At 31.7% G+C, this 15,791-nt stretch overlaps 3 protein-coding genes and 1 pseudogene across 3 annotated transcripts; all 4 read left to right on the top strand.

Annotated features, from left to right (window-relative positions):
- Positions 1 to 214: 214 nt before the first annotated feature.
- LOC107482985 (probable F-box protein At4g22030) lies at positions 215 to 1,699 on the top strand. The gene is given in 2 exon segments (XM_016103581.3): positions 215 to 1,518; positions 1,520 to 1,699. Coding segments are annotated over 2 exon segments (1,302 nt in total). The 5' UTR covers positions 215 to 327; the 3' UTR covers positions 1,631 to 1,699.
- A 2,791-nt stretch (positions 1,700 to 4,490) lies between these two features.
- LOC107482862 (probable F-box protein At4g22030) lies at positions 4,491 to 5,815 on the top strand (annotated as a pseudogene).
- Positions 5,816 to 8,701: 2,886 nt separating this feature from the next.
- Positions 8,702 to 10,042, top strand: LOC107482863 (probable F-box protein At4g22030). Its single transcript, XM_016103454.3, has one exon. The coding sequence runs from the start codon at positions 8,702 to 8,704 to the stop codon at positions 10,040 to 10,042; it is 1,341 nt and encodes a 446-aa protein (XP_015958940.1).
- A 1,600-nt stretch (positions 10,043 to 11,642) lies between these two features.
- Positions 11,643 to 13,175, top strand: LOC107482986 (probable F-box protein At4g22030). The gene has a single exon (XM_016103583.3). It carries the CDS (start codon positions 11,688 to 11,690, stop codon positions 12,939 to 12,941), a length of 1,254 nt encoding a protein of 417 aa, XP_015959069.1. The 5' UTR covers positions 11,643 to 11,687; the 3' UTR covers positions 12,942 to 13,175.
- Positions 13,176 to 15,791: the final 2,616 nt, after the last annotated feature.

Raw genomic sequence — 15,791 nt, 5'->3', positions numbered from 1 at the left:
AAATAATCCAAGTAGGACGAAGCTTGGTGGCTTTACCATTTCACCGCTTGAATTCAATCAATATGCATAGAGAATTAGAGATAGTTATGTTATTAGACTAAGACCATGCCAATGAATATAGAAAGGGCAGGGTCAAAGAGAATGCCCAGTCTCCATTGACTTCTTCCCATCTTGTGTGCCATCATCTATATATATATCCACACATCTTCCCCCCTTCCCTCACCTAATTCACAATTCTTTCTCACATCTCATCTCATCTCATCACATCAATTCTCATTTCATCTACAAATTACTCAATAAATCATTAAATTGTAATTATTGTCTATCATGGCTTCCTTATTACAAAACTACTCATCATCATCATTAACCCTAATTTCTTCTTCTATAAAGAGGAGTAGGACTACCACTGTCAACGCCGCAATCCATGTCCCTAAGCTTCCAATCTTCCCTTCTTCCCTTCCAAAAACAAATCTGCTACATCACACACTTATAAAAGAATCCACAACTACTCAGTTTACGGAAAAGAAGAGAGTCCTCGACTGTAATGATAATAATAATAATAACAAGGTCGTTGTTCAACTCTATGCAATCTTGGAGGCTGTAGCTGACAGAATCGAAATGCATCAAAACATTGGGGATCAACGTGACAACTGGAACACTCTTCTCTTGAACTCAATTAACATGATCACTCTCACCGCCACAACCATGGCTGCAGTTGCTGCCACAACTGGTCCGCTTCTGGCTTTGAAACTATCTTCGGCCCTACTGTTTTCCGCCGCCACGGGGATGCTGCTCATCATGAACAAGATCCAGCCCTCTCAACTCACCGAGGAACAGCGTAATGCAACTCGATACTTCAAGCAGCTTCAGTCCGAAATTCAGACAACACTTGCTCTTGGAAATGCCACTGAGGAATACGTGAAGAGTGCAACGGAGAAGGTTTTGGCACTTGACAAAGCTTTCCCACTTCCATTGTTGGGAGCCATGCTTGAAAAATTCCCTTCTAAGTTTGAACCCGCAGTTTGGTGGCCTTCCACTCAGTTCCAAACGAAGAGTAGTAACAAAAAATCACAAAACAATAACAAGAAAATGAATGGATGGAGTGAAGAGCTAGAAGTGGAACTTAGAGAGATTGTTGAAGTTGTAAAGAGAAAAGACAGCGAGGACTATGAGAGGCTTGGGAACATTGCATTGAAGATGAATAAAGCTTTGGCCATTGCTGGTCCTTTGCTCACCGGCATTGCTGCAGCTGGATCTGCATTTCTTGGAAATGGAAATTCATGGGCTACAATGGTGCCTCTCGTGGCTGGTTCTTTGGCTGCCGCAATCAATACATTCGAGCATGGAGGCCAAGTTGGTATGGTGTTTGAAATGTACCGAAACTCTGCTGGCTTCTTCAAGCAGTTAGAAACCTCCATTGAATCAACTTTGGAAGAGAGTGATTTGGAAAGAAGAGAAAACGGGAATCTGTTTGAAATGAAGGTGGCAATGAAATTGGGAAGAAGCGTATCACAGTTGAGGGAACTTGCCTCAAAATCTGCTTCCTCTTGTGTTGATGAATTCGCCAGCAAGCTCTTTTAGGATCAACATACACATTATGACACATTCTTTTGTTCTTTCATTTATGTAATTAATTAGAGTACATACACTGACTTAGCTAAGAAAAATGTGTATATGAGTACATAGACAATTAAATCTTCTGCACATATATTTTGTAACTTCTTCTCATTCAATCAAAGAATGAGTTCCAAGATTCTTTTATTTAACAAATTGATATGTTTTCATCCGAATCTCTTGTTGCTACACAGTTATATATCTTCATTTTTTATCTCATATACGTGCAGTGCATCAAATTGAGTTAGTTAATTTCTGATTTTTCATAATTATTATTAACTAGTGCTATGTACAAAATCATATGCATCTAAATTGAAGTCTGTCTTTTCCTATGAAGAACCGAAGTGCTAATTAAACTTGAGAAATAATTAAGTTATTGATTTGTCTAAAAAGGCAAACTATATCTTATAAGGTTAACAAAAATGGTGTATGTTCGATCTTGAGGTATCTAATAATAAGATTGGTTTTAACTTTTAAGAGTATTAAGAGTAAAAGAAATAAATTGGAGCTAGTCGTCCTATATAGTATGTAGTTTAGGGGATCGAAGTAGTACACTTTTGCTTCTTTCTTTTCATTAGTGTGTTTTTGTTTCTTCCCTTAACAAAATTCAATTCTTATAAAAATTTTAGGTAACCAACGTTTTTTCCCCTTATTTTTATATTATATTTGAACCAACACTAATTTATATTCTGTCTTTTTTTACAGTAAAAATGTTGGCCTCTAACATTCTCCTAATTTTTATATTATTGTTTTTCAACTAATAAATACATCCCTTTGTAGCTAGCTAGCTATGAGTTTAGTGTTTCGTCGATCTTAAAAGTTAGAATCTTGCTAAGGAGTTAATGGAGTATTTGTACAATATATATAATGAGCTATTTATTTGACTAAATATGAGTTAAAAAATGAATATTTAAGATAAAATATTACTAATTAATTTATCAAACACAATACACCTATACTATCTAGAATAACTATTCGAATACTAAAAATAATAAACATCTGATATCCTACTAAATCAAACATTCCTAAATTTCTATTGTACACATTATACAAATACTCTATTAATTCTCCATATTTCCTCTAAAAGTTAAGGAGAGATGAAAGATAGAAAACATAAAAAAATCCCATAAATTATTAAAGAATGCTTAGCTTTTAATCAAATATTTGTTCTTTATGCAAGGTCCTAGATTTATGTTTCTCAAAATAGTAATTAATGAGTAGATAATGACAGGTGTGGCTGCAGTTCAACCAATCCGAAAGGTGGGCTCCTTTTTTATACTTATTTGACTTTTTGTTTGTCATACATCGAATTCTTTATGGAGATCATGTGACCCTAATAATTCATTCTTTTATGAGAGTTGTATATGGTTGATCACATCGCATCAAAGCCTTTCCGATATGATAAAGCATGATATAACAGTAATTTAAAATATTAAAGAACTTATATAATTATTTGGAAAATGATATACATATATATGGGTGATGTTAGTATGATCTATACTCTGATGATTATAGTAGCTATACATCATTATAGAATAAACATTAATTCAAAATAAAGACTCGTTTCAAACTCTCTTTAATTGAACTACTCATCCTAGACCTGTAAAAGTCAAATCATTTTTACAACAAATAGTTTAATATATGCGTTGTTAATTAATATTTATTATATTTATATCCATGATTTTATCTCAAATGGAAAATCATCAGTTTTATATCGTAACGATAGTAATTAAGTACTACATACATAACAAATGTTGTCATATACTCTGTTGAATATATATAGTGATACGAATCACTCACATAAAGATATTTAAAACATTTTTTTAAAAATATTTTTTTAATAATTAAAATTTAACTTATATAATCGATCATATTATATTATTTTTGTCAAAATTAAACGAAATATATTGGTTTGACCGAAAAATTGATAAACCAAATTTCGAATTAATTTAAATTAATATTTTTTATAAAAATGATTATAATATTCCTATTATAAAAAATGACTTAAAATATTTCAATTATATATTTTAAAAACTCTAAATCCTAATCTTTCTCTTTTCTCTATGTCATCATTAAAATAGAATTTAAAATTTTTAAAATTAATATATATAATAAAAATATTATAGTCATTTTTTTTATAATAAGAGTATTATAACCATTTATTATAAAAAAGAATATTAATTTAGATCGATTCAAGATTTGATTTATCGATTTTTCGATCAAATTAATTTGTTTGGTCTAATTTTGATAAAAATAATACAGTTTGACCGATTATATAAATTAAATTTTAATTATTAAAAAACATCTTAAAAAAAAGATATTTTAAACGTCTTTATGTAAGTGACTCCCATGATAATAAGTAGGGAGAAGTAAGATATTTCAATAAAATGAAAGAAATTTGTTTTTGTATATTAAATACATGTGGATTTTCTTATTTGACAAGATTTCACATATATAATTTTAATTTTAAAAGGGTAGTAGGTCAAAAACGATAACAAGCATATCGTTTTATATTGAAGAAGTAAGAGTTACGGAGGGATGAAGAAAATGAATAGCCTTTGTTATACGCTAAAAAGCAGTCATGATGCGCAGCTGAGCTCTTATTAGCTTTTTGGTTCTATGTCCTCTTAGGTGTAAGACCCCCAACCATGCCAATGTTGATTGTTGAACAGCGACCTTTTCAATTTCTGATTGTATACTAGTCAACACCATAATTTTCCATATTTTCATTTTGACCCCTTCCCCTCTCTTCACTAACATACATTATAAATACTCATCTCATCTTATAATTTCCCCTAACATACATTCATATTCATTCAAGCAATTAACACAAGCTAAGCTTCATTAAGTTACATACATATACATATACAATCATATTGTCTAGCTATCTCAATTCTCATGGCTTCTTGTGCTTATTATTCCGTACAAGTCTCGTCAGCTCTGCTCTCTTATCATTCATCAAAGAGATCTGTCAACGCTGCAATCAATGTCCCCAAGCTTCCTAGAATCGATTTCAAATCATCAGTGCCTAAGATACCCTCCAAACCTAAGCTTGAGGATTTCAGGTTCATAGACACTGCTACTCCTTTGTTAGACAAGAATCTGAACAATCAAGTGCAACATTCTAATAATAATAACAAGGTTCTTGTTGAACTCTATGCAATCTTGGAGGCTGTAGCTGACAGAATCGAAATGCATCAAAACATTGGGGACCAACGTGACAACTGGAACACTCTTCTCTTGAATTCAATCAACATGATCACTCTCGCCGCAACCACCATGGCTGCTGTTGCCGCCGCAACTGGGCCAACTCTGGCTTTGAAACTATCTTCTGCTCTACTGTTCTCCGCCGCCACGGGGATGCTGCTCATCATGAACAAGATCCAGCCCTCTCAACTCACCGAGGAACAGCGTAATGCAACTCGATACTTCAAGCAGCTTCAGTCCGAAATTCAGACAACACTTGCTCTTGGAAATGCCACTGAGGAAGACGTGAAGAATGCAACAGAGAAGGTTTTGGCACTTGATAAAGCTTTCCCACTTCCATTGTTGGGAGCCATGCTTGAAAAGTTCCCTTCTAAATTTGAACCTGCTGTTTGGTGGCCTTCCACTACTCAGTCCCAAAAGAAGGGGAAAATGAACAATGGATGGAGTGAAGAATTAGAAGTGGAACTTAGAGAGATCGTTGAAGTAGTGAAGAGAAAAGACAGCGAGGACTATGAGAGACTTGGGAACATAGCATTGAAGACGAATAAGGCTTTGGCCATTGCTGGCCCTTTGCTCACCGGCATTGCTGCAGCTGGATCTGCATTTCTTGGCAATGGTAATTCATGGGCTACACTGGTGCCTCTCATGGCTGGTTCTTTGGCTGCTGCAATCAACACCTTCGAGCATGGAGGCCAAGTTGGTATGGTCTTCGAAATGTATAGAAACTCTGCTGGCTTCTTCAAGCAGTTAGAAACCTCCATTGAATCAACTTTGGAAGAGAGTGATGTGGAGAAAAGAGAAAACGGAGAATTGTTTGAAATGAAGGTGGCAATGAAATTGGGAAGAAGCGTATCACAGCTGAGGCAACTTGCCTCAAAATCTGCTTCCTGTCGAATGGAGGGAATCACGGTTGATGAATTCGCCAGCAAGTTATTCTGAGAGAGGCTATTAACATCATTAATTCATTCATTCATAATTAGTTTAACTTTCTTAAAAGTGTATATGCGACTGTAGCATGTAATTAATCACATTCTTTCATTCATTGTATTGTGTAACAATTATACACATGGTATATATGCATATTTTGGATCAACTTATACATTCATTTCTCTTCAATCTTCATGCATGAAAAATAGGATTATAGAATTATACCGTGGTCTTCTCTTTTTAATTTATACAGATGTTATAAGATTCGTAGTTTTACTTTTTGTTACAAGTTGCAGTTTGTTTCTTAAATATATATTTCAACTTTTATATAAAACAAATGTAGTGCAAAATTTAACGATACATGTATATATTTTTTTTATCAATTGTTATATGTACATATTATGTAATATACATATATATTATATACGAAAAATGCTATGATGTAAACAAAATTTATTATTTTTAATTAATAATTGGTTAATATTTTAAATATTAAATACTAAATTTTAAATGTTAAATTTTAAATTCTAAATTCTAATAATATAAAAATAAAATATTAGTCCCTTAATATTTTGTCTCTCGTAGAAAAATGTTACATGACTAACAAATTTTATTATATGTTTAGCCAACATTTAACTGTAAGTTCTAGTTAAATTTTTACCTTAAATTATAAACTATAAATTCTAATAGTATAAAAATAAATGTTAGTACTCTAGAAAATTTATTTTTAGCGATCATTTATTTTATTTTTAGCAATAATAAAAATAATCACTAATAAATTTATCAACAATTATTATATATTAACCGTTTTATATTTTATTATTAAATAATTTTAGCTGCAATCATCCAATTGCTAGAAAATATTTTTTTAATAGTTGTAAAAAGTATATAATTATCACTATAAGATATAATAATAATAATGAAAAATATATACTTACCCCAAAAATATAAATTAAATAAGATATATAATGATTACTATGTTATTAACTTATTATTGTTACTAAAAATTCTGTCACTAAAAATAACTTTTATTATGTGTGACTAAATATTAACTAATATTAATAAAAAAATATTGGCATCTAATATTTTTGGTAAAAATAAAGTAAATGTTCTTCCTTACTTTTTTCCGAGAATCAACTACTACATGCATAACCATTTAAAAAAGAAAATTGCAATTAAGAATAAAAATTAAGAAAGTTTTGTGAGCTAACATATACAACGAATATTATATTTAATATAAAAAATTCAAAATTTTTAAAAACAAAAATATTTAAAATTTAAACTGAACAAATTCATTTTTAGTGAATTTTATATTCAACTTATTTGGTAGGATTGAAATTGGCTTAGTTCTCTAAAGTATAATATGTATTTTGTCAACCAATAATAAATATATGTTGATAGATAGAGTATATAATATACTAGTATCACAGAAGTTAAAACAGCCTTTGACTACAGTGGATGCACATTCTTGCTTCTTTAGCATATATATTTTGGGAAGATGAATTTTCTCTCTGAAAAAAAAAAGTCTTTTGCAATTTATAAAACTACAAATTCTCTAAATGCACACTATTTCAAATATTAATGTCAAATTATATTCTTATTTTTTGACTATATATAAACAACCTTAATTTCAAAGAATACATCTTTTAAATTAAAAGTCATCTTCAAACATGTTTACCAGAAGTTTTCTTTATCTTCGATAGAATTTTTATTATTATTTAATTAATTTTACTGACCAATAGAATTTATATTATTGACCAATTTGATTTAAATAAGTCAATAAGAAACAAAAGAAGTATACAACTGACATTGCCACATAAAAAGATATGAAAAAAGAAGTAAAACTATTTTTTAACACATTTTCAATTATATATATTAGTATTCATATCTGCTCAACATAACCATTATTATATAATCCAATATTATTAAATTTATGCCCTTGTATATGTCTCATATAAAGAGAAATGTACCCAAATAAATCTCATATCCTAAAAGATCGAGAAAATGTCCTTATTATAAAACGCGTACATTAATCCAATGGGTATGTAACGTATAATTTAGTCTCTAAATTTATGTAATTAAGTGAAGGAAGATAGATACTTTTATAAAGATGGTAAAAGTCTTTTGATAAAGACACTTATGTATCGTATTATTATTAAACATATTAATGAATTAATTATTTTTAAATTTTTTAATAAACTAGAATAAAATCAATTTTGTTATAACAATAACAATAAATCCAATTGTTATCAGGTTTGGTCGAACCAACCAATTTATATAATTCACTGGATTATGGTTTTTTTTTAAAACAAAAATTAAGAATATATTTATCTTTTTATCAAAATAAAAATTTACATATGATTCGATTTAAATTATATAAATTAATCGAATCAAATCGAATCTAATAATTATAATGCGGACAATTGAGTTTATTATTGTTACTATAATAAACCGATTTTATTCTAATTTATTAAAAAAATAAATTATTAATTAATTTAATAAAAATATCTAATAATATCATGATATATATAAGCATCTCAAAAAAATATTTTTAGTATTTTTATTGAAGTGGTGTCCTTAGCCTAAAAGTGCATGCTGAATGCATTTCAGTGCTAAGTTTCTCACAATTACGTCAGCATGCAAGCATGGCGACTAAGCTTCATACTATGGTCACAATATTTTAATTTGAACAATGAACAGGACCGACTTGGTCATCAAGAATAATAATTCAATAAGATGACATAATTGTATATGTTATATGGTATAAAATGGACCCAATCCAATGGTCAATTTTTTCTGTATCTATCTAGCACTTTCTCTTATCTTGTACTTTATTTCGTTATATATTATTATAAATACACATACGATATGAACCAACCTTGTTCTCAATATCTGCATTCAAATCAATACTACTTTTCCTCCTTAAAGAAAACAAACACTTGCAATTACAATAATGTCTTCCTTACAATTAGCTTCATCGTGTTATTGCTCTAATATTAAATCTAAACATTCATCAACACTGTCTTTGAAGAGAGTCAACTGCGCTATCAATGTTCCAAAAGCATCAACGAGAAAGCTTATTGTTGATCAAGGATTGCACAAATTCAAAGAAACAACAGCACCATTATTTGAGAAGAAGAATAATGACAACATCATCAAAATACTACATGATAATGAAGATGATGATGATGCATATCATCGTAAATCTACTACTACTACTACAGATTCTTCTGAGGCCACAAACACCACAATAAGAATTCATGAACTCTATGCAGTGTTAGAGGCAGTATCGGACAGAATTGAAATGCACAACAACATGAAAGAGCAACGTGACAATTGGAACACTCTCCTCTTAAACTCCATCAACATGATAACACTCACTGCCTCAACCATGGCTGGTGTTGCTGCCACCACTCACGATGGTTCTTCTGTTGCCCTCAAGCTATCTTCTGCTCTCTTGTTCACCGCCGCCACGGGGATGTTGCTTGTCATGAACAAGATCCAACCCTCACAACTCGCCGAGGAACAAAGGAACGCCACCAGACTGTTCAAACAACTCCATAGCCAAATCCAAGCCACAATAATAGCCCTAGTTAACAACAACAATAATAATATTTCCATTGAAGAAGCAGTGAAGGGTGCAATTGAGAAGGTTTTGGCACTTGACAAAGCTTACCCTCTTCCATTGTTAGGTGCAATGCTTGAAAAGTTCCCATCAAAGTTTGAACCAGCTAGGTGGTGGCCTAACCCTAACAACAACAATAATAATAATTCTCAAGACAAGAATAATAATGGTTGGAACATAGAACTGGAAAGGGAAATGAGGGAGGTGATGGAAGTGGTAAAGAGAAACGACAAAGAGGAGTATGAGAGGCTAGGGAACTTGGCTTTGAAGATGAACAAGGGATTAGCTATTTCAGGACCTTTGTTAACTGGAATTGCAGCACTTGGATGTGTTGCTTTTCTTGGAGGAGATAACAATGGTGGTATGGTTGGTGTTGTTGCTGGGGCTATGGCTGCTGTGGTGAATGCAATTGAGCATGGAGGACAAGTAGGGATGGTGTTTGAGATGTACAGAAACTGTGGAGGGTTTTTCCAGCAATTGGAAGAGAGAGTTGAAGCCACACTTGAAGAGAATGATTTGAATAAAAGAGAGAATGGTGAGTTGTTTGAGATGAATATGGCTTTGCAATTGGGAAGAAGTGTGTCACAGCTGAGACAACTTGCATCAAAATCTTATTCCTCTCGTCTACACGCAACTCAGATTGATGAATTCGCCAGCAAACTCTTCTAATTAATTACTTCATTTGCATATATTTAATTTGTTATTTTTTTACTAATTCTTTTGTTGGTGTATTTAATAAAGGAGATGTACATACATATATATACATTAGATGCAGTATGTAAAAATCCAAGCAAACAAAAAACAAGTTCAACTTATAGGAAAGTGTTGTACAATCCTTGCCATATACCTGTTTCAAGCCAGCATTCTCGTCTTCATTATTTATTTGACAAACTAGTCCGTTATATATATCTTCGATTTTATAGTTTGTTGTACTTACATATATAAGATAATATATTTTATTTTATTTTATCAATTGATGATTGTTACGATGGATGGGCTGGATTCGTTGGGTTGGCCCAATCGTTGGAGAAGAGAGCCTTTGCCTAAGTTCGTGCCAAGGAGTGTCCGTCTGACTTGTGTGTATGAAGGGATGGGAGTGGTACCTGCAAAAACACTCTGATGCCTAAGTCAGCAAAGGGATTAAGCAAGTTTTGAGAGTATTGGAATTTAGAAATACTTGAGGGGTGTTAGTGTATTTATAGTGGTGAACCAATAATCACCGTTGAAATAGTACCACTTTTTAAACAGGATAACCGTCCTTTATTTTATGGAAGTTGAGATATGACTCTTGAAAGTGAGTTTAGAGATTTTAGAAACAGTTATTTATTTGAATAAGTATTAACTACCAGTTAACTTTCGATCCCGACTTTCTTAAGATGAGGTCTGTGTTGAATCCGACCTCTTATGAGGAGGTCGGTTATATGGAGAGACCAATCTATGGATTTGACCTTTTTTATCTTATTTGGACTTGGATGGTAGCATTGAGTCCGGATATAAACAATGATAATAACCAATATTTCTGTGTGAGGATACATTTCATAGTTATTTTATATGTCAAATGAAGCAATTGACAATAATACAATGATATATTACTAAAAATTATTTCAAATATACATCTAAATTTTCCCTTAATTATTGAGTTTAAAAAATAAACTTATAAACACTTATTTATTACTGTACCCAATGTTAATCATGCAATGATATTTTAATAAAAATTATTTCAATGTTTATTAGTGAATATTGAAAGTGCTCTCTCTATAATAGATTAGTAGTGTAACAGAATTGTATGCATATAACCACTTAAAAATTTTAACTTATGTATATATCAAAACATTTAAGTAAATATAAAAAATTTAAAAAATTTAATTTTGTATACAATAATAGACTATGCTATGTATATTAAAAATAGTCATCAAAATCAACTATAAGTATAAAAATAAATAAATAAAAAAATAAATAATTAGATTAAACATTAGACACTATTTAATTTTTTTTTACTAAAAAGCCAACGCAGATTAATCCTAGCCTAGAAAACATTGAGAAAAAAAATGGTAACTGTTTCAGGATGAGTTGATATTATATTTGACTTTTCTATGGTTTGAGGGTGTCATTAACCTTGGAAAACAAGCAAATACTTGAATAATACAAATTCAAAGGGACCAAAATTAAAGTCAACAGTCACCAGCCGAGTCAACAGTATCCTTACCTCTGACCCATTCTAATCTTCGCTCACACATTACGCACTATATATTATTACAAATTTTCTACAGCAAGACCACCAATATTCAAACACAACAATAACTAACAACAAACAATGGCTTCTTTACAGATCATCGCATCATCATCATCATCAGTGTTTTGTTCTTCTTCACAGAGAATCAAATCCTCCATCCAATTCCCAAAGCTCCCTAATAGAGTTCCTTCTTCTTATAATTATGTACCAAGCAGAAAGCTATTTGAGGAGCTCAACGGTTTCCGTTTCACAACCCCACCAACCTTTCAACAAGATTCTTCTTCTTCTTCTTCTTCTTCTTCTTCTTCGTCATCGTCATCATCCAACACAACTCAACAACTCTATGCAATTCTAGAGGCTGTAGCTGACAGGGTTGAACTGCACCACAACGTCGCCGACCAGCGTAACAACTGGAACACCCTCCTCTTGAACAACATCAACATGCTCACCCTCACTGCCACCGCCATGGCCGCCATGGCTGCCGCCACACCACTCTTGGAACTCAAGATATCCTCCACGCTCTTGTTCTCCGCCGCCACGGGAGTGATGCTGGTGGTAAACAAGATCCAACCCTCCCAGCTGGCGGAGGAACAAAGAAACGCCACGAGGCTCTTCAAGCAGCTCCAGTCTCAAATCGAAACCACAATAGCACTTGGAAACGCTAACCAGGAAGATGTGAAGAAGGCAATGGAGAAGGTTCTGGCACTTGACAAAGCCTACCCTCTTCCATTATTGGGTGTTATGATCGAAAAATTCCCTTCCAAATTTGAACCTGCAGTTTGGTGGCCGCAACAACAACCATTATCACCATCTTCAAAGCGAAGAAGTGGACGAAGAAATGGGTGGAACGAAGGGCTAGAAAGGGAACTGAAGGACGTGTTGGAAGTGGTGAAGAGAAAAGACATGGAAGACTATGAGAGGCTTGGGAACATGGTTTTGAAGATCCACAAGAGCCTTGCAATTGCAGGGCCATTACTGAGTGGAATTGCGGCGGTTGGTTCTATGTTTGTCAGTGAAGGGTCGTCGTGGGCTGCCATGGTTACGGTTATGGCTGGTGCTTTGGCAACTGCGGTGAATGCGTTGGAGCATGGTGGACAAGTGGGGATGGTGTCTGAGATGTACAGAAACACTGGTGGATTCTTCAGGCTTCTAGAAGATTCGATTGAAGAGGAGGTTGAGGAAGAAAGAGAGAATGGGGAGTTGTTTGAGATGAAAGTGGCTTTGAAGCTTGGAAGAAGCGTTTCACAGTTAAGACAACTTGCAAAAAAATCAGCTTATTCTCGTGTTGAGGGGACTCCCACTAATAATGATGAATTCGCTAGCAAGATCTTCTAATAATAAAATTAATTCATCTAACAATTCTTTAAGTTCATTCATTCTTCATCACTAATTAGATTACTACTAATCACCCTCATCACTTCCAACTCAGTATGATGTTATTAAGCGTAAGTGTGCCTAGATTAGAGCTCGTCTACTCGATCGGTTCGATCCAAAGCAATTTTCACCAAGTTTGATAGAATCAAACCCAATTTCATCGATTTAATTACATAAAAAAAATTATTCACTTTTCTTTTGTTGGTTATATACTTTCTTTAGTTGGTTATATTAAATTTAATAAAATTGCGACTTTTTCCTTTGTATATGTAACAGACAGGTTAATAATATGTTTATCGATACAAACCGATCCGGTGAGAGGGTTTCGTGTTTGGAAAACTTGTCCTGTTCGAGATTTAGACTGAAATTTATTATCATATTAAGTGTACAGTAAAATTAATTATTAATATAAATATATATTAAAAATAAATTAATTAATATATTTATATATATAAATATAATAATTGATTTTAAAGTTTTTTAAATNTTTAATTTCAAATGCATTCAATAATTTATTTTTTGCTTATTCAACTTTTCTGGCATAAATGGTAAAATTGAGTGTCTGTAAAATGAAAAAAATTTATATTTTAGTGTAAAATAATAAATATAATTTTTTTATTTATTGAAAAATATTTTTTAACTTTTAATAATATAATTAATATTTTTTAAATTCATTTATATGTTTTGACTTTAGAAAAATAAAAAGACTTTGACCGTTTATGATTGTAGTTTCGTTGTCATTGTCTTTGTATTATCCAAGTCCAGCCGCGTGTAGACTTCTCAAATTGCAAATTTGTTTATATGCTTTACAAAGAATAATATACTAAAAAATATTCTAAAGTAAAGAGGTTAATAAAATATTATTTTAGCTATTTTCGAATTTATAATTTTTATTATTTATGAATTTTATTATTTTTATTATAAAAAATATTAAAATATTATTTTATTAATTTTTTCAGTTTAAAAGAATATATTACTATGTAAATAATGAAGATAACTATTCAAATGAAAATCAAAATCAAAATCGAAAACTTTTTTTGTTATTAAAATCATCCTTTACATTACAAAATGTTATAAAATTATCTATTTGTTCATAAATAATTTTACCTTTAAACAAAAATGAAAAAACTATCCCTATCCTCACCACTATCTCCATCATCATTTCCATTTCTACACATCTTTAATCTTCCTCTCTTTCTTTATTGTCATCACCACTTTCATCGTAACCAGCACATCTTCTTTCTCTCTATTTCTAATTCATCATTCGAAATCACTACCATCCACCCACTATCCTCAATCTTTTTTTTTTCACCTGAACTGTTTTTTTGTATGCAACAATTCAACAACAACAATCACAATAAATCCACAAAAATTTTAAATTAAGGTGATTTTTCAACAACCACCTACAAGTTCTACACATCACATAAAACTTCACTTCAACATTCTAAAATAATCAAATTTTAATAGAGTAAATTAAAAAAATCCAAATTTAGAAACAAAAAACATCACACCTCAATTGATGTGGAGGACAAAATTGAAAGGCATCAATTGGAGAGAAAATTGATTATCAAGAACATAGATTTAGTGTATGTCTTGTATCAAGAGAACTCAATTCTAGCCTTCACCAAATGATTGAAATTCAAATCGAACTTCCCTATGGACACAAAAACAGATCCTCCACACATGCATCGTTGTAGGTTGATTCCAACACCAATTTCTCAAGAATAGGGAACCAACAAAAAACATCACTATATACTCATAGCACCCAAACAAAATCCTATTCCCAATGTGCAACACCTTCAGCAAAGGGAGGGACACAGCAAAGGGAGTTCCGAGCTCCGTCGACTAAGTGTCGCACGTTCTCTGGACCTCTACGCTGGCGACGACGACAACGACCCCAACGAACGAAATTTCGAACACCTCGTTATTCTGTGCAACCCAAGCACCCGACTTTGACCTGTTGCCATCCCCCTGACGAAGCAACTGTTGACGTCTATCTCTTCGCCATAGAAGGCCGCCCTCTTCTCCGTCGTCGCCTCCCTCTTCTTCTTTTCCTTTTCTTTTTTCTCCTTTTTTTTGTTTCTTTTTTCGTTTTAGTTTGTCTGTTTTAGGGGCAGTGGGAAGGGGTGGGGGTAATGGGTGAGTAGGACTGGGATAATTAGTAATAATAGAAAAAGGGTATTTGTGTCATTTAAAAAATTATTATATTCAAAAGGACGATTTTATAACGTTTTGTAACGTTGAGAATGATTTTAATAACAAAAAAAGGTCGGAAATGATTTTGATTTTGGTCTCAGACCTTAGGGACGAAAAAAATACTTAACCATAAAATTATCTTTTTATGAAGATGTTTTATCTAAAAGTATGATTTATTTATTTAGTCATAATTTAAATAAAAATAATATTTTTATAACATATTAAAATTTAACTATACAATTTATTATTTAAGAGTTAAAAAAATCTTTTTATATAAAAATAATTATAAAATCTTTATTATGATATTTACCAATCATAAAATTCTGTAGTCTTGCTAATAAAACAAGAAATAATAAAAATATTCAACTATATTACATATTCGAATAAATTTTTAAAATGGTTTTCGAAATTTGTATTGTATATTAATTTGATCTTTAAAATTTTAATTGTATTAATTTAGGCTCCTAAATTAAATTTTAAACTACATACATGTTTTTGGCCCAATTTCAGACGTGAATCAATAATTGAAAAGCTGAAGTGGTATAATTAGTGCCACGTAGCACCTGTAACACCTCTAATTATCCTAAGTCTTACCTCTAACCGTAAAACAAAGGT

This window comes from Arachis duranensis, chromosome 4 (assembly GCF_000817695.3).
Source record: "Arachis duranensis cultivar V14167 chromosome 4, aradu.V14167.gnm2.J7QH, whole genome shotgun sequence".
Lineage (NCBI taxonomy): Eukaryota > Viridiplantae > Streptophyta > Magnoliopsida > Fabales > Fabaceae > Arachis > Arachis duranensis.
The sequence above is the reverse complement of the archived record's forward strand: the minus strand, read 5'-3'. Positions and strand labels throughout refer to the sequence as shown.

Coding starts and splice junctions, on each gene's coding strand:
- LOC107482863 (XM_016103454.3), top strand. CDS start 8,702: ATGTCTTCCTTACAATTAGCTTCATCGTGTTATTGCTCTAATATTAAA.
- LOC107482986 (XM_016103583.3), top strand. CDS start 11,688: ATGGCTTCTTTACAGATCATCGCATCATCATCATCATCAGTGTTTTGT.